The sequence below is a fragment of the Bombus huntii genome, chromosome 14, assembly GCF_024542735.1.
Source record: "Bombus huntii isolate Logan2020A chromosome 14, iyBomHunt1.1, whole genome shotgun sequence".
NCBI lineage: Eukaryota > Metazoa > Arthropoda > Insecta > Hymenoptera > Apidae > Bombus > Bombus huntii.
Window position 1 is genome coordinate 5,215,160 of NC_066251.1, and position 19,771 is coordinate 5,234,930.

Here is a 19,771-nt window from a genome sequence, read left to right on the forward strand (position 1 = left end):
ATCTCAAGTGACTTAAACAAACCAACAATTTTTAATAAATATGTTGAGAAAGAAATTAAATTATATTGAAACAGAATATATTAAGGAAGAAGAAATTCAATTATTTAAGAAGTTTTTGATCGATATGTACGTTTGAGAAACGCTATGTATATCACAAATTCAAAAGTACTGCAACATTTGCTTGTTTTGCAAACAGATGTACTTAGTTTAACATTCATTACTACGCATATATTACGTCCGTTTAATAACATGCTTAAGTAATGCTGCTGATACAACTGGCATTTCAGATATTCCGATAAGATGACTAAACACATAAAACAAAGGCGGTTCCAGAGCAAACATCGTTATTTAGAACGAAGACACTTTCGATGAGAAAGAAATACAGGTGGTATTTTAATAAAGATGAATGTGTTGATCATACAGTCGCGAATAAATCAATTTGCAATGATCTTATTCTTCGTAATCGCCTTAGCTACATAAAATATGATATTATAGCAATTAAGTTGAATCTTGAAGAACAATATACAACAATGAAACCGATGTAATTATTGCAAAACCTTGTGTAAATGTTAGATAACTTGACAACGTTTGTCATTTCAAATTTTGTAATTTTATAAATTTTTAATCGAATCAAGAAAATTCTTTCGTGTTAACAATTACCTTAATGCGCGCATCGATATTTTAATGACAAATGTATGCTTAATATCAAACGTTAACAATTCAGATTTATATTCTGCTATTTCCATAAAAACGTAATAAACGTTGGTTCGATTATTAATTTACGATTAATTCCTCAGGTAAAACTCGCATAACGTTATGGACGATAATGTACACTGGCAAATTCAATCAACAGAAATTCGATTAAAAGTAATGTAAAATCCGTATTTTCGCGTATTCCTCATGCAAATATATATGTACGTATAATGTATATCAATGCAAGAACGCAAAGCTTTTTACAGTCCCGCTTTACTATCGATAAGAACGCTATCAGCAGGCTTCACAATCGTCAACGTTATCGTTACTATTGTATATTTACTTGTTATTTTTTCTATTATTTCTTCGTTACGCCCAAGCAACCGACGAGGTCATTTCCTTTGAACGTCACACTTCCAATTCATCGATTTTCCTATCATACTCAACTGTCATTTTCGAGATAGTCGTATTGATGAAATATGTGCATATACCCTAATCGAAGTTAGCAAATAGCAAGATCATACAGGAAAAACATGATGCCTCCATACCTGGTGACTTGTTTATCACTTTTATATGATTATGTTACGTGGTTAACCAATTTGACGACCGAGAAAAAGTATCTTAATGCGACATACAATTGAAAAATAATCTGACAGATTCAAACGTACCAAATTGAGCAATCAGTTTATTCTCGTATTAACTTTCATGATAAAATTTATAATTTATAATCTTTAAATAACTTTCATAACGTTATATGCAATACGATACGATGAATATCTCGTTTAAAGAAATTGAAATACATCGAACAAAAATTATGCAAACATACACGGGCGGCATTTACGAAGATCGGAATATTTATGGAAAAAAATTCTTCTGCCATATACAGCTACAAGATACTGATAAAAATTATTTAGTACGATGAATATTTCGTTTTGAAAAATTATAGTGGATCGAACAAAAGTGAAAGATGCTGGAATATTGCTTTCCTGAGGGAAGACCAGCACGCGCAAAGATGCGCTTATTCTTACGAATCTTTTAATTGTTTCTTTACAAAAGACGAGAATTGCGACTCGTCGCATCTTCAGCCGCGATCTTCAACTATCCTCTGTTCGCCTCTAAGAGACAAAGTGAGAAGAGACGAAGTCAAAAGAGAAGAAACGTCGCTAGTCGATGCCGCGCATCCTGGCGCGATGACAAAATCGTTCTATATTCGAGTTCTGACCATGTCGCTTAATAAAGCCGCGTCTGTGATCGAGTAACGATCCGCAAGGCGAATCTTCTACCGGAAAATGAGTGCATCGTCATCCTCGTGTACCGTAATTCGCGATAAGGTGCTATTGATGCGCTTGTTTGATCACAAAGTGGCATTACGTAAACACAGAGAAGTTCTCCTTGACTCTTCGATATAATTTCGAATTTCTATTAAAATGGTAAAATTTCGAAACAGATGAATGCAAGCTGTTCGAGTTCCTGTTTAACGTTGTCGAAGTGACAGGAAATGTGAAGAAATACGAAAGAAAGACAGAAAATGATCCGAAGCGTGACGACTCTGTGTGAAATCTATTGACAAATCATTTGGATTTTCGTTGCCTCGAGATTTGTTAAATTTGATGAACAATCAGATAATGAGATAAAACGACTGTTATTTCTCATTTAAGCCGTACGATGAAAGAAGATGGTGTCAGAAGCTATTATTCCTTTCAAAATTAAGTAACAATGAAAAAATAGTATAGAACAGAGATATTATTCTATATCTATAGAGATGATAACACGAACAGTGGGAGGGATATATCTTTAATAGAGTGGAAAATTTTTAATACTCGACATAAAAATACGCGAATTAGTGATATTATCGCAGATTTACTCTACAGCCAGAAATATTTTCGCGATCGTATCGAACGACGTGACGCTTTATCATGGGTAAGATCGTACGCATACGACAATTAAGTTGAGAATAATCGGAGCAATTTTTATAAAGGCCATATGCCAACAGAATAGATACGCTCGAACGCTGGTCAATTTATTTCATCTTCTATTTTTATTCCATATATATTTCCATTACATTTATACGTTATGCATTGTGCATAGTTTATGATCACGTTGTGTTCACGAGGTAAAGTCAAATGTGAACGTATATATTTAGCTCTGAAAAGGGATAAAATCAAGACGATCTCGACTACCTCTAATCGATCAAACAAACTCGTTTGCGAGTCTGCCATTGAACTTTAAAAGCACCAACTGACCAGCTTGCCAAAAACTACAGCGCTGAACTCACACAATCGATCGTTCGTTCGAAAGGAAGGTACTAAGAAATTATGTAGTATATATATGTCGGAGATGAAAAGACATCGGGGCCTTCCTTTAGAATTCCTTTAGAATTTTTGGGGAAATCCCCAATACTTTAGTCTAGACTATTTATTATAGCTGTACTTAAATAATAAAACTTAGAAGTAATTGTTATGATTCAATCCGGTTGTGTTTACCCGAGATTTATGACAGTGGGCTTGGGCACGAGGTGACAAAACTGGTCGCTGAACGTAGCCACGGTCACGGGATGAACGTTTTTACCTAACAGAGAAGTGCCAATATTATGGGACACTCGTTGTATTAACAATGAAACCCCGGGCAGGAACAATGTCGCCGCTACGTGAAACTGCCTAGCAACGGCGGCTGGAATTTTGTTGGTATACCTGGCCAATATATAACAAAACGAACGCGATCGTAAGGAGAGGAAAGTTCTCATCAGTCTTTTATTCTTGCGATCACCTTGTCGTCACAGCAAATGTTACTTTGTGTTCCAAAATATATTCTACGTTTAACAAAGAGTTACCCCGTTGACCGTGGATTAGTTATTGAACCTAAGAACATTGTCATTAACATCTCGAGTGTCTAATCGTCACGGTTATTTGTCAAACCGTGTAAAAGTCATATTTATATCAGTAAATATAATCTCTATCGTACAACAACGATGGCTAATCCGAATGAAGATTCGTTACGCACCCCTAAACCTAACGATAACCCGACATATATATTTGGACAATTTTCAAAGTTTCACAAAAACAGCACGAAAACTATTATGCTAACGATTTTTATATTTTCCAGCTCTAGCAAACAAATTTTAACAGATTGTTTTTAAATTAAATAATGTCATACGCAATATTCGTATTCAGTATTCAAAACGTTAAAGCTTTATGGTATCTATCGATGAATAATGTATCGGCAATTTGTGAATTCTCTTCGTAGAATAACAACCATCATTACCATTCTCAGTCTCTAAACTTCTAACTGCTCTAACTTCTAACTTCTAGCTGCCTACGAGAATTGGAAAGTTAGCCTGTTAATCAAGAAGATCAAGCTAATTAGATCGCCACTCTCTTGGCCATAATAATACCCTTATCTAATTTCACATTTTTAAGAGTCAGGATCGATCCAACCGAAATTAATTTCTCCCTATCAAATTTGAGTTCCGTGATTCTAAGAATCTTTCGCCGAAAGACAACCGCGCGCAATTTACAGGTGAAAATTAAAAACTGCCAAGATACAAGAAAAATTCAAATTTCACGCACATTCGTCGTTTATCGTTCACCGTTCGCCGCACGTCAAACAGATTTTTCCAAAAGCTGCCTTCCCGTCTTCTCCGCGTCGAGGATGAACCACGTGTACTCGGCAGAATTTACCACCGTCTCAACCAGTTTGCTCTGAAATCCACGAGCCAGAGGAGCAATTCGTGGATGGATCGGGGGACAAACGGAGGCGGCTCGAGGTTTTCGGTCGGCGATCGTGTTCAGTCGACGTCGGTCGCTCGGCAAAATCGGTTCGTTGGCGGAAACGCAACTTCATCGCCGTCGTGCACTCGACGTCGTGCTCGAGTCAGTCGTGTGATCGTTGTGTAACCAGCGGCCAACTTTCATCGCACAGAGGAGATCCATCGGTGAGTGATTGGCATCAGGATCTCTCCTCGTTATGAGGAGTGAGATATTTTTAGTTCGACAGTCGAATACATTCGAATAAGCGCGCTCCGGATGCCTGATCGTTCCTCGATAGATCATTCTTCTTTAAATCCCTTCTATCGAGTACAGTATACGACAAAATCGTATTACGTGTTCGAAAGGGGTGAAAATTTGGAAATTTGTTGAACAATCGAGTGATTGATGGACATCGAGTGATTTGTGAAGATTTATTATTGTCACAGCCACGTCGTAAGACGTAGTACGTCTTCGGATCCTTTTAAAATTTCGTTCAAGTGACTCGTGATTAATGCCTATCGATCATGTGGCTCGACGCGATACGATTGGTGCGGTATTTTTATTATCTTTAGTTAAAATATCTAACTAGCATGTTTTTTTTACTTTTCAAGGTACAAAGAGCGGCTTAATAAAATCTTTGTGTACTTACCGTAGGAATCTTTAATAAACAGATTAGCATTTGTCAGGATTAGATTATCGATTAGATCTTTGTCTCAATCGATATGATTGGCTTCAGATTTTTATCTTTCGTGATTACTGAAAACATTCAATGTTTTCTAACAGAATTAACGTGGAATTGTATCTAGGCAGAGATACGTTTACGTACACATATTTATTTTTATAATCTTGTATATATAATACATTTAGATAGATCTAGTATTATATGAACAGCACACGAAAGGAGCATTACAAGTACATTTTTATTAATTTCTTAATTTCGAACAATATATTTTTTTTATAATTCAGAAATATAAGTTTCCCGAAAATAACTAATAAATCTATGAAATTTTATAAACAATCGGGTGAAGAATCATTTTTTAAATGTTCCTGTATCGTGTATTGATAGGACGTAAAAGTACACATTAAATTCTACAATCAATTGAGATGACAATTTTGGGAACATAGAATTGATTTTTAAATTAAAAAATTGCTTATTTCTTGTTTGCGTGATCTTTGTATGTATAGTTAGAAACGAGCCCCTTCGATCGCCACATTCACTTTGTTGCGAATTCTCAACTAAATAGCGATCGGTCAGGTTCAACCGATCGATTGATATCGCGAACCTTGAATGAGATTAACGCTCGAGGTGAAGGTAAATTAAATATATCGAGTATTAGTATGGTTTGGCAATTAATTTGCACTTTTAGTATATAGGAACAATACGACGCTCTGATGAAGATTATCGTAGGATGTCGTTGCTCCTCCCAACAAAAGCTCCGTTTCGTCCTTATATCCTGATTTTCCGTCCCCGGGTTTTCCATGGTTTAATTGTACCCTCGTCTTTTAGCCCCTTAACACGTTTTCAAAGAAATCTCCATCAGCAGTACCAAGCGTTCTCTGCTGGGTGCTCCTATCAATATTTTAGTAATGCGAGTCGCTCAAGTGGTGGTCTCAAGAATGATTTCTCGTTTCTTTTGTTTCCATTCCTCTCCGCTTTCTACAAAATCAGTTTGAATCTTGGCCGAGCAACGAACGGTATAACTTAAAATCTCTGTCCTAATTCGTTACAATGTCGAAAAGAAAAATTGAAAACTTCTTTCTTAGTTTTACATTCTAAATAATTTCTTTAATAAACCATTTTCGTATTACTTTTATAACAATTCAACAGTTTCATTATTATGGAATATCTTTTCAAATACCTACGACGATCCTCCGCAAGTAGTCAAATAAGCGACACCCGAATATGGGTTACGCAGTCCCACCAGAAACTTTGCTGACAACCGAATACGGGTGTCGTGGCAGTCAACGTGTTAATGAGGTGCGCATCGTAAAGTTTACAGCTTGGGGAGGTAGGCAATTCGAATTTTCTCGAAAAAGGCAGATGTGTTGTCCGAGTCATAAACTGACCGCGACTCCAAATCCCGAACACATCTAACAATGATAAAGAACACCCTTTATCACTTGTCATGAGGCATCACACACGTCTTTATTACGCTTGAATATTTTAAGATCTTTAATCTAATAGTATGCTTTTTGTCGTAGACGCTTGTCGAAGTTCTTATCAACCGTGGTTTTAATGGCTCGTTGTTAGTTTAAGTTGTCTCGCGATTCGGCAAAGTATAACGCTTTATATTTTAGATTCGCGAAACTTCTACATTTGAAAATTTAATGATAGATTCTATTCGATGATCCGACGAGAAGATAAACATAGTCACATGTAGCTATGCTATCCAGTTTTTTAATCTGTAGCAATTAAATGAAATAACAGAGCCTTCGTTTGTTCGAATGGAAATCAGTTCTCATTGAACGGAACTCGATGAGGAAATAGAAAACGCAAAGTAGATAGACATCTGCCGTATTTAAATCGTATCGACTGATACGAAGGCCATTTCATTCAGAAGTTACGTTCGTTAAATTAATACAAACCGGGTATAGTTGATCCATTTTTTTCCAATATGAGGAAGTACAGCGTATCAATTAGACGTGAAACAAAACGAAGCCGCGTAGTTGATTTGTCATTGTCATTTTTCTAATGCAACGCCAAATAACTCGTTATGTAACCGTATTTATCGCAAGTGCCACCTTTCTAAGTCCTAAATGTTAAACGCTCATAGTTAATTGAGGTCAATCGTTTCCTCGTATACATTTGTAGGAAATACATTTTACATGTGCGTTTAGAGGGAATTTGAAAATGCGGAATTGCATAAAATGCAGATGATAAATGCGCAGAACGTATGTAAAATATTCAACATGTGGTACTTTGTACAGTGCTTGGTAGATAGAGCAATTTTCTACACAGTCTGTACTTTTTTACCTATTAGTATTTTCGAACGTATGAATTTGCATAAAAATCTAACAATCTAGTAATAGCAGTCGTACCAAAGCGTGCAAATTAACGATGAATTAATAATTAGAAGCAACAGTCGCTACCTACAGGCTACAGTGCCAAATTGCGTTTTCCTCTTACCTTTTACTTTACTTTTGAAATTGTCAAATTTGTTGTTTCAGTATCACCGGTTGTATTATATTTAGTAAAAAATTAAGAAACTTATTTAGTGTTTAATTATATAGTGTATGTATTTATAATTATATAATTATATATGTGTAGTTATATGGCGTAATGTATGTAAAAATGATATAGTATATTAATTGTATAATAATTATATAACATAAATACCCAATAATCGTTTTAGAAAGAGAGGAAGAGAGGAGAGAGGAGAGATAATTTATTGTAATTCCAGCCTCATACAATATTCCTTATCAGCACTCCACACCATATCTCTGAAAGTCATTTTAGTCTTAGACCTTCTTAAATCTGATGTACAATTCAGAAATTGAAGAATTTGAAGATAAACAACTTGTTGGCCGAATTCTACAAGGTTTTACAATAACAAACATCTTATTCTACCTTATTCTTTCTTATAAGTTTCTTATTTTACCTTAGATAATGCTGATGTATTTTATACAGCCTTCTCCCTTTGTTTCTTAGAAAGCAGCAATCAAATATTTTCATATTAATAGAATTTATAAAATGTGTCTCGGTTAGAAAATTGCATACTATGAGAATTTTAAAAAGCCAGCACAACTAAGGATATTTTTAAAAATATTCGTGAAATACAGGACGTGTTCTAAGCGTGAGAAAATATCGAAGACTCATTTTTAGAAGAAAATTGTTCAGTAAAAAATTCAATGGTAGTAGGCAAATAGAATCAGCGTTGAATGTTTGACTCAAAACTTCGAGAGAAAAATAGGGAAAAATAGGGAAAGATCATAGAAACCGATGATTGAAATTGACGATTAGAAATAAACGTCAATAGGTTTTAATTCTTTTCGCTGTAAGTTATTGATCAAAAACCGACGTTACTTATAGGATGGCCTAATACTATTACACGTAGCTGCGATAATTGTAGAGGATAAAATCATTGCAGATTGATTTGCCCGTAATTCTGTAATCAAAATGCATCATGTCGGAAATATACCAATACCCGAATACTTTTGAGCGGTGGTGTATATTACGCATAATGCGTGTGAGTGGAATTTTTGCTTACTCGCGACAAAAAATCTCGGCATGCGTGAAATAGAAGTATAAATAATAAATACATGCCGACGAGGTACCTCAAAAAATGTCAGGTATCGTTAAACAATTTCTGGATCCGATAAAGCAATCAATACCTGCTTTGTCAGCGGCACAACTTGCAGCACAGACGGCTAGAAAATTTCTATCGAGCTTCGTCTAAATTCTGTATCGCAAAATTAAAAGTAGGCAAATTAGCTCTTCTGCGATCTTCGAATTTTTTTCTCTCGATCTCGCTTTCGCCTCGGCGAGAAAAAGAAATTGTCAATGTTTTAAGAAATCATTATCGTACGATTATCGAAACGGTTCTTTCGTATTTCTCTCGAACTCGAAGATCTTCGAATATGCAAGAATTTAACGAAAATGCTACGCTTTTTCTAAGGTAGAAAAATATGCATCGGTTGAAAACAATTCAGTCAGAAGACAAATAACAGAATTCGATAGTAAAGCATTCACACGGATAACCGGAATACACGTAATTGATTATCGAAAGGATATTTAAGCTATTTGTCGTTGTGCAAGGAATGTTGTGCAAGGAAATTATATTCACCCGTATCGTGGATGACAGTATGCAATTATTGCCTCATCGTTCATCTCGGTAAACTACTTTTTTAAGTCCTTTACCTTCTTTTCGCGACTTTCCTCCCAAGTACCCTCGATCCAGCTGATTCATCATTAACACTTTCACGCTCGATAAAACACGCGATATAGTTCGACGAGTTATTAATTATTCGTTATTATTAATTAAAAACTAATATTAATTAATTCGCTAAACCATACATGAATCTGTCTTCGATAAAACTGGCCGCAAATTATAATACGTACGCTATGTCCTCGTTACAAAACCATCCTAAAAATTGTGTCTCCACTATCAACGATTAGGCTCTAAGATTTTTTGCGTTTATGATAAAACTATAAGTGCGCAAAATAATATTTCCGAGGAACACATGATGGATGATTTATAACAGTCCTCAGGAGATGTAAGTTCGTTAAGATAGTGGAGATTGTTTCTCGTTACGTGAGTATTCTGCGCGGTATTCAACGAGAAGTAATTTAACGACAAAACCTCGTTTACAATAAAAATTAACGAGCTAGACGATAGCGGATAGTCACGATGCATCTTTTTCTTTTCTTCGTTTAATAGAAAATCCAGACAAAGGATCCTGGCGACTTCCTCGAAAACGAGAAACCTAATGATCCAGAAAATGAATGGATTGTCTTAAAACGAAACGGCTGATCGTTAAAACGAAGGAGAAAAACGGGACAGATAATAGAAAAGAAAGGAATATTAGTCAGCGATGAAACTACGAATCGGACAAGGTCGCAATTGGTGAACCAATTTGTCCCCTTCCTCTCCATTCTTTCTGGCTGATAGCCACCACGATACCCAAGTCGCTTGCCTTATTACATTTAAAACAACCGGTTAACGGAACAGTGTGAAATTGGACGAGAATGCAGCCGAAGCGTGAACAGCCGTGTGACAAAATGCTCGTCGCTTGGATCATGATTACGACCGTTCTGGCGTTCTCCAGTGAAGTCCTCGGCAACCCTATGCCTACGGAACCCCAGGAATCTGAGGGACTCACCCTTCGAATCGTTCACACCAATGATATGCATTCGAGGTAACTGGTTTTTATATCCTTCTTCCGCTTCTCTTTCCTTTTTATTTTTTTTTTTTTTTTTTTTTTTTATTTTTTTACTTTTTACAAAAGGAGAATTCGAGAGGAAAGATATCTTTGATTTTCTAAAGAATATATGGATATCATAAAAGGATACGTTTCGTATCTTTACAGGAGGAAGAAATATAGAAAAAGAAATGCGTACGTATATTCTGAATTTGTTCAAATTAATAGTTAGCCTGATTATTCATTTTTGTCACAATTTCTTACTTTTCCCTCTTTCTTTATTTTCGTTATTTAAAAAAAAAAAAAAAAAATGAACGAGTAAAGATAAGAAACATCTACAGTCGCGAATTGTCTAATAGTAATAATCGTCGGAAATTATTCGCTTTCGTCACAACGTTTCCCTGTTATCAGATTTATCTTTGTAAAAATCGTTCTATAAAAAAAAAAGGAATAAGATAAGAGATTGATTTTATCGCGATTAGTCGACTTTTATATTGATTCGAACAGCGGAGACTCTGTAGTTTTCGCAATTAAAAGAAATAAGATAAAAAATAGATGTTGCGAAAAGTTTTCAAGATGCACAGACATCGACTAGCATTCTTATCGCCGTATTTCTCCATTGTTTCACTTCGATCATCCCATATTATGTTCGTCCACCTTCTAAAAATTTCCAGACGTAGAAATACGAATAAGATGCGCATTTGCGTAAATATCCCCAGTCTAACAGTCAGTTTGTTTCTCGCGGATCGTCGCTATTTATTGCGTTTAGTAAGTTTTTCAATACGCTCCATCGCAAATTATTTCGGCTAAATATTCAAATAGTCAAAATATCGGCACTACGCGATCGCAACGCATCGACGCTAATTACGAACAACGTAACGATAACTAATACTCCACGTGCGATTTAAACGTTAGTTTTCACGTTAATTATCCAGCGAAATACCTTCACGTATTGAAGGCCACACGAAAGAAAATCAGTTTGTTTTCGCGATGATTTTCTAATTTCGATGATACTCAATATCTAGAAAGTAATGTGTTTTCGTATACTTGGTATTATATTCCACTGTTTATCACACCACTAATAACGAGTCGAGTAGCCTGTTTTCAAACGCAGATTACTTATAAATTATTCATAACTGAATCTAGCCAATTACAAAACAAATTAGACTATCAGCTTGAATCAGATACATCCTCTTAACTCAAACAATTAACCTGTTAATTTGTCAATTAGCCTAAAAAAATTGCCCGATTAATGTTCACAGATTCGAGCAAACATCAAGATTATCAAGCGTTTGCTCGAAGAAAGAAGCAGAGGAGAAGAAATGCTATGGTGGATTCGCGAGAATAGCTACCCTGGTTCGACAAGCCAGAAACTCGTCGGTCCCATGTCTCTTCCTCAACGCTGGCGATACTTATCAAGGATCTATGTGGTTCAGCGTGTACAAGTGGGAAATTGTAGCCAAATTCTTGAATCTCCTAGCTCCAAATGTCACGGTAGAGTATCTCGTGTGAAAATACTTCCGTACTATCCATCCATGCCGTCGATCTTTTATCGTTCTGTATTTTTTTCTGTCACGAAATTACAGAGTTTAGGAAACCACGAGTTCGACGAAAGCGTGGAAGGTTTAATACCTTTCATCCAGAACGCCTCGTTCCCCATAGTCACTTCCAACCTGGACTTAAGCAAACAACCAGATCTGGCAGCCACAAAGTTAAAAAACAGTACAGTTCTAACCGTAAATGGAGTAAAAATCGGCATAATCGGTTATCTAACACCAGATACCAAAATAATTGCCAGAACGGAAAACGTGATTTTCTTAGACGAAGTGGAGAGCATTCGTAGAGAAGCAAAACAATTAAAAAGCAAGGGTGTGAACATATTGATCGCTGTGGGACATTCTGGATTTGAGATGGACAAAAAGATTGGTCGAGAAGTGGAAGATATCGATATAGTGATCGGTGGACACACGAATACTTTCCTTTATAATGGCATACAACCGGATTTGGAGGTACCAGAAGGTTTATATCCAACAGAAGTAATACAGAAAAGTGGACGAAAGGTTTATGTGGTTCAAGCTTACGCCTATACTAAGTATCTTGGCAATCTTACGGTGACCTTCGATGATAAGGGAGAAGTGACTTATATTAATGGCAATCCTATTCTTGTAGATAGCAGTATTGAACAGGTGAGCGTTAAATTTGTATATATATATAACAGAAATAATTGTCATCTACATTATTTGATATCAAAGTCGGATCTTCTTTTGATGTGCAATTATATAAATCCATATCTTGTAATGAAATTGACAACATTATCGATGCAAATATATATACATGGCATATAACATAGGCATATAAGGTTTATAACAATAAAAAGGCAGCTCTAATATTTTAATTATATTTATTGGAAGAAGAAGGCAGGTTTCATATTCAAAAAAACAAAAGTTTATTATTATCAATTTAACCAATGGTTGACTAATTAGTTGATATTTCAAAAAGTAATTTGATTTTGATTGACATTGAATTGATTCTTGTTAGTTTTCTCAAATTATTGAAAAATAGATTTATAGCTCCTTAATGCAGCAGTACCTTTATACACACGTCCCGATAAACTGTACAAGGATAACGATAAGAAAGAATTAGAGATCAATGCCATCTATTGAGTGTTTGAACTTAGTCCGAAAATCGAGAAATGTTAACAGGAACATAGAATACTCGAGGAAGTCGTTAATTTTCTAGTGTGATGTCACAGACAAGATTCGCACTATTATATGAGAAAGATAGAAAATAGAAGTTACCAATTCGATTTAGATATGCTCCTAATATATTAGCCCTGTCCATAACAGAATATTATAGACAAGAAAAGTTCATCGCTAAACTGTTCTAAATTCCATTGCATCATATATAGAATGCAATAGTTTTTTATAAAATTTTGTTAACCCTACTATTATTGTTGCCATATGCTATAACTTCTTTGAGAGATATTGTTAGCAATTTTTTGTTAGCAATTATTAAAATAAAAGGTTATTTTTTAAGTTATATTTGAATATTAAATAGATGTATCATCTCTACAATGTGATTCTAAAAGTGTAGAAATTATACTTAGAAATCAAGTAATTGGTTCATTTTCAATACCGATTTGATTTTAATCATCTCTACTACTCCCAGTTTTCGACCTCAGAAATTTTATTTTTCTTTAACCAGGCTATAGGAAATATGTATTAGAAGTATGTAACCAGAGGAGATGATTTATATTCTCTGTCTCTCCCAAAACATTTACTTTCCTTGTTCCTGACTTCATTTGAAGGATTTCTATGCTCCTATTAACATATCATGACTTTCAAAATGTACTTTTATAATAATGATTAGACTATGGATTTTTATGCAAATTCATATTCTTGAGAATATGATTAAAAGAGTAGAATCTCCTTATAGATCTATCTCCTTATAGATCTTACAAATCCACAGATTAATAATAATTATTGCTTGTTATTATTGAAAAGTCATGTTATAAAATAAAGTCATGTCAATTAAATAGAACCAGTAACATCAAACTAGAAATTATATTAATTATATAATTGTTTGTTTTGTTTCGTAATAGGCGAAAGATATTTTAAACGAATTAGAACAGATGAGAGATGCTATCGATAATATTAGCTTAAAAATACTCGGAAAGACACAAGTCCTCCTCGAAGGAGATAGTAAAGTTTGTAGACTAAGAGAGTGTAACCTGGGCAATTTAATCACAGATAGCATGATTGATTACAATGTTGGTGAATATGCAGACCAATCCAGTTGGACGGATGCTGCAATAGCTATTCATAATAGTGGCAGTATCAGAAGTTCTATCACAAGAGGCAATGAAGATAAAGTCACCATGGGTGATGTTCTTAACGTGCTACCCTTTCATAACACTATCCTAAAAGCTTCAATGACTGGAGAATTGTTATTGTCTGTATTAGAATGGAGCGTTTACAATCTAGACAAGGATAATACTGCTAATCTCTTTGGAGCATTTTTGCAAGTTTCAGGACTTCAAGTATGTGATTATATATACATAGCATTCTAGCTATTACTACAAACCAATAATTCAATATTGTTAAACAGTAATTAATCATATTACTTTATTTAAATGACTACAGGTGGTCTATGATTTAACTCAACCAAAAAATTCAAGAGTAATTTCAGTAGAAGTATTGTGTGCATCCTGCAATGTTCCAACATATAACAAACTTGAAAAAAATCGAACTTATAATGTACTTCTGACTGACTTCTTGCAAAGCGGTGGTGATGGATATTCTATGCTAAAGGATCTCAAAACCACATCTCTTGGTACATTTATATAAGTTTTGTTAAATATAATTTTTTAAATGAGTTACTTATCGTTTAACAGGCTGTTTAATAAGCAATGTAACAATGCACTTTCTTTTGTAGGTGTCACTACATCAAATACATTAATGATGTATTTAGAAAAACATAGTCCTGTACATCCTGCTGTTGAATGGAGAATTACTTACTTCAATAATTATTTCCAAACAGTTTGTACCACTTGCAGTGGTACAAATAGTATATACCACTCAATAGGGTTAACAATTTTATTACCAATATTCAGCTGGTTGCTAGCAAGATAGATCCTAATACATAGGATACATTTTGAGGAATTGACATTCAGTATTTTGAAAGTTCATAATTTATACCAATTTTTTATGCACCTTTTACCTTCTTCACTACCTCAAATATATGCTATAAACTGTACCCTTTGAAGCTCAGTAAGAACATCACTGCAGTATCTATATAATTGTTCAGTTCCAATGAACATACTTTAATCATTATTTTAGTTACTATCCAACCTTATCTGCAATTGAACATTATAACATTTGTATGGTTTTACAGGTATTGTATTTTCTCGATCTCTGTCAATTTGTACTTAATAAAAATAATATAATACATATTTTATATGTCAATATATAAAATGTTATTGACATCAAATACACATTGACGTCGTATTCATAGCACATATATTTTTAATATATACAAATATATAATATAAATATATATTATTATAAATAAATATTATTAAATATTAAAACATGTATAGAAATATTCGATGTAAAGAAGAGACAAATAGTTTAAAACACACATTTATTTTTCATACACATTTTTACACATTATTTTACACATTATTTTTATACAAAACATATTAAAATTTTGTTTTGTATAAATTTTATCATATAAGACTTTACTTACAGTTCAGGGATTTCAAATCGATTTCCATTTAAATCGTAGACACGCTTCAAAGTTTCTACTACATTATTCATTTCTGTACTTGGCATTGGCACCAATTCATATAGTACTTCAATCATTTTTAACAAATCATCAACGATATGTTTATCCGATATATTTCCTTCTGTTGCAATATCAACATATCTATTAAATTTTCTTAACACATGTCTAATCCTGTTCTTATCTTCCTCCTTCTTAACTAAATTCTATAAAATAATAAATCGCGGAGGTAAATAATAGTACAAAGTAATACTTTAAAATATTCGTAATTAACTAATAACTTACTCTGAAAGATTTTAGATTATAGTATAGTGGCCAATCCTCTTGACATGGTAGACAATTACACTTAAAATAATACTGCTTCAAAAGTTTTTTTTGTCTCACAGCTTTTGGTGTAATAGCATAATGTTGGGTATAAATATCATATAACTTAAAAAGAAGAATAAAAAATTTGTGAACGGCAAAACATTAGTATCACAATGTACCATTTATGTATCACTTAAATATACAGGATGGTTGGCAACTGGTGGTACAAGCGAAAAGGGGGTGATTCTACGCGGAAAAAGAAGTCGAAAATATAGAATAAAAATTTTTCTTTTTAATTTTTTCATCGAGACAACGATCTACAGTGAGATCCATTATAACGAGACGTGATAAAATGCACGCGTACCGAGCGAAAATTCAAAGTCGATTTTCTCGAAAACAAAGCCTCAAACGAAAAATTTTTATTCTACATTTTCGACTTCTTTTTTCGCGTAGAATCACCCCCTTTCCGCTTGTACCACCAGTTACCAACCACCCTGTATATACCTGTTCACCTTCTTCAATAGGATATATAGCATAGATAATAACATATTTAGATCTTGAATGCCTTAAGATATTTGGATTACAACTGTGATTAATTAAGCTGGAGAATGGCATGGCTGCAGCACCACGTTCAACTGCCTCTAATCCACATTCCTCAGAGAACTACAAATAGTCATTTACATTAATTATCTATTATGTCCTAATGTCATCTACCGAAAATCGGCACGAACTTCCCGACCAACCCAATATTAATAATTTATGACAAAAAAAAGTAATTGCACTAAAGCAATATGAAAATCACATACACTATGAATATTACTAGGAATCATTTGCTGATGTCTCAAAATAAGACTGCCAACAAATGTAACATCAACATTTTTTATTAACACAGATAAATCTTTGCTTAATGGATTTCCAAACATATTAGTACATGTTGCTACAAAATATAAAATAAAGCTTGCATCTAAAGATCTTCTAAAGAGATCTTGTACTGAACGTTTTTCAGTATTAGTCACAAGACCTAATAAACTCCTATATTTATCACTAGGAAAAGTTCCATCTTTAGAAAAACCTTTTGTTCGAGAAGCTGAAAAGAATGTAAGAAAATACAAAATTAACACTCATATTAATTTCATCATGGTAATGTGTATAGCTATTTACCAACACAACTATCAACTTCTTTTAACTCCTTCCTTAGTTCTTGTATATTTGTAGCTTCTCTCACAGCCTGAATTGCAAGTCTTAAACTAAACAGATCTAATTTGACAAAATTCATCTTTAACATAGAGGGAAATACTGTGCATTCAACATCATGATACTTTTTCCATTCCATAGCCTTACATTCCTCTGAACAATACATAGCATATGTACAGTGCTCACAAGGTATATTGGCCCAAGACACCTCCAAACAATTTGAGCAATGTGTATGTATATTATCAGGTGTTAATATTAATGAGTATGGCTTTTCTACTGCAATTACTTCACCAGGTCTTATTTTACGAGTAGCTACAATATGTCTACCATATTCTTCATTATACTTTATAGTTACTGCATCAGAAGCACAAGGAACTTCAATATTACGAGTTTTTATCTTAGGAAGCGGTGGTTGTTTTATGATATTCTGTTTCTTCAACTTTTGAGATGCTAAATTGTGTTTTGTATTATTTAGTTTTTCACTTAATCTTTTTCGGTTGATATCATCTGAAGACATCTTTTCCAACCAATATTGTGCTTCTTTTATGGCATCTTCCATACGAGGATGTTTCAGAGCATTTAAACACTCAACTTTTCTTACACAAAGCTTAGCACGTAAATTATCTGGATATGTGAGTGCTAGTGCTCTATCTATGTCTTGAATACATAACTCACATTTATGTAACTTCATTAGAACAGCAGATCTGTTGGCATATGCCAAAGCAAGTTGTTCAGATGGATAAGGAGCATAAGCTATGCTTTTTGTATATAATTTTAATGCGTCCACACATGTATAATTTTTCAATGGTGTTGAAACAAATAGTTTATTACCTTGTTCTCTCAATTTCTCAGATTCCTTTGCATCTTTTATATCACCACAAGCTTGTGGAATTATATTATATTCTAGCATAACATTAAGAGTAAATACTATACGTTCTTCATCTGTACATAATGTTTTGTATTTATTAATCAGATCTTGATGTTTATTTGCAGCAATTAATTTTGTATTTAATGTATGTAATACTTTCTCCATCTCTTTCTTTTTTATTGAATAACGTTATCATAAAAATACATATGTATGCATATGTAGATTAAAAAATAACTATGGCTAGTATTGAACGGCAAGACGCAAATACCCGTTATTGTCACAAATTAATGTACCTGCTACATAAAAATATTTAGATACAATATTGTATACAGGATATTTTTACGGCAATATTAATGAACATCGCTACTGCTCGACTACGTAACAATAAGCTATTTTTACCTCACGAAATCAGAGTCACCGTAATTTTACGTTAACTGACTGCGGCTCAGGACCATATCTAACCAATTCTTAAGAAAAATAGAGTTTCAGGAAATCTTAAGTGTTCCTCATTAAGTGCAAGTATAATACCTTAGTACAAAATATGGAATTGATATTTTATTAAAACAGACATATTCGGTTTTACTGAATGAAATTACTTCCAAAAACTAATGGGAATAGCAACAGTCAATGAACTGAAGGCAAAACTTCGGTCAAATAACGCGGCACTATTGCAGGTTCAGGGATAATTACGGAGATATTACAATTAGTACCAAAAGGATTCATTAATTTTAACAAAATATTCATAAAAATATATCCATCATTTTGTCCCTATAATCTATTGAGTATTATATTATTAGACTACGCTTAAACTACTAATTTGAAAGTACAAAATTACACAGAATACGCATGAAAATATATATAAAGTATTCAAAGTATAATGCTTTCTATAATATTTGGTAGGTAAAATTTTCTACCGAGGCTCTACCTTTTTAATTATATTTTCAAAAAAATGAATTTGCGTAAAAATCTGCAATCTATATATTATCAATAGTGAAATAACTACGGTTCTTTAAGTAATACATATCTTAGCAAGACAGTTGAAATGATTCAGTAATGACATGATAAAGCATTATTTGCGAACTATATATGTATGTTTCCCATTCTTCTTTTTGGCTAATGATATGAAACATAATTTCCTAACATAGCAGCTTTATCTTATGATCATGGTACGTACAAGGTTTTCTTTAATTGAAGAATTATTTCTATTTTATCTCCATCATTTTACAACATAATATTTTAGAAAATAAACTGGTTATAGTTATCGGTTGATTCTGACAAATTATGTTCATAAACCATTTGTTTAAAATATAATATTACGAATGTATAAGAAAAATAAGAGTACATCAAAACAACGTATAAAAAGTATTTATATTATTCGATTTTTCAAATATTTAGAAATGACAAATAAACATAATAAATAAAAGAAATTGATAAAAGTACTATTTGTACCATGTTAAGTAATTCTACGTAATCACGATCGAATTGAATAAAAAGCATCAAGTATTCAAGCTTTTTTGTCTTTATGCAATAAATTATTTCGAGATATTAAAATGTTGGTACTACTGCGATTACTTAATTTTCACTACTATTAAGTTAGTCGATACAGTTGAAGCAAATTAACAAAAATTTACAGTTATATGTATTATTACTTATTTTTATATTATTATAATAAGTAAAGACAATGTAAGAGATGTAATCTGGAAGTCGTCCAAAGCCGAAAAGCACGGACTAAAATAAATTAATAATAATAATAATAATATATTATTATAAATGACGTAATAAACAATATAAGTAGTTAATACTAATAATTTAAAATATTGAA

At 33.3% G+C, this 19,771-nt stretch overlaps 3 protein-coding genes across 9 annotated transcripts in view; 1 reads left to right on the forward strand and 2 right to left on the reverse strand.

The window, feature by feature from the left end:
- LOC126872979 (apyrase) overlaps window positions 1-4,401 on the reverse strand; it is an 18,913-nt gene extending 14,512 nt beyond the window's left edge. Inside the window, exon 1 of the mRNA XM_050633314.1 lies at window positions 4,260-4,401. The gene's annotated coding sequence lies outside the window, so the exon portion shown is untranslated. The remainder of the gene's footprint in view (window positions 1-4,259) is intronic.
- On the forward strand, window positions 1,932-15,249 carry LOC126872975 (protein 5NUC-like). Of its 4 annotated transcripts, none has more exons than XM_050633299.1 (7): window positions 1,932-2,995; window positions 9,818-10,295; window positions 11,561-11,792; window positions 11,885-12,484; window positions 13,900-14,337; window positions 14,441-14,630; window positions 14,733-15,249. In XM_050633299.1, exons 2-7 carry the CDS (start codon window positions 10,126-10,128, stop codon window positions 14,927-14,929), a joined length of 1,827 nt encoding a protein of 608 aa, XP_050489256.1. In that variant the 5' UTR covers window positions 1,932-2,995; window positions 9,818-10,125; the 3' UTR covers window positions 14,930-15,249. The 4 variants fall into 4 exon arrangements, with proteins under 4 accessions (XP_050489256.1, XP_050489255.1, XP_050489257.1 ...); XM_050633298.1 differs by lacking the exon at window positions 1,932-2,995 and adding an exon at window positions 4,462-4,624; XM_050633300.1 differs by lacking the exon at window positions 1,932-2,995 and adding an exon at window positions 9,049-9,271.
- Window positions 15,250-15,423: 174 nt separating this feature from the next.
- On the reverse strand, window positions 15,424-19,552 carry LOC126872974 (SET and MYND domain-containing protein 4-like). Of its 4 annotated transcripts, none has more exons than XM_050633296.1 (6): window positions 18,349-19,552; window positions 17,049-18,245; window positions 16,694-16,974; window positions 16,400-16,550; window positions 15,867-15,967; window positions 15,424-15,787 (listed from the first exon to the last, which is right to left on the reverse strand). In XM_050633296.1, the coding sequence occupies exons 2-6, from the start codon at window positions 18,112-18,114 to the stop codon at window positions 15,542-15,544; spliced, it is 1,845 nt and encodes a 614-aa protein (XP_050489253.1). In that variant the 5' UTR covers window positions 18,115-18,245; window positions 18,349-19,552; the 3' UTR covers window positions 15,424-15,541. The 4 variants fall into 4 exon arrangements, with proteins under 4 accessions (XP_050489253.1, XP_050489252.1, XP_050489251.1 ...); XM_050633295.1 differs by having other exon boundaries at window positions 15,867-16,010; window positions 16,392-16,550; window positions 17,049-18,242; window positions 18,349-19,549; XM_050633294.1 differs by having other exon boundaries at window positions 15,867-16,010; window positions 16,392-16,550; window positions 18,349-19,548.
- Between the last annotated feature and the right edge of the window lie 219 nt (window positions 19,553-19,771).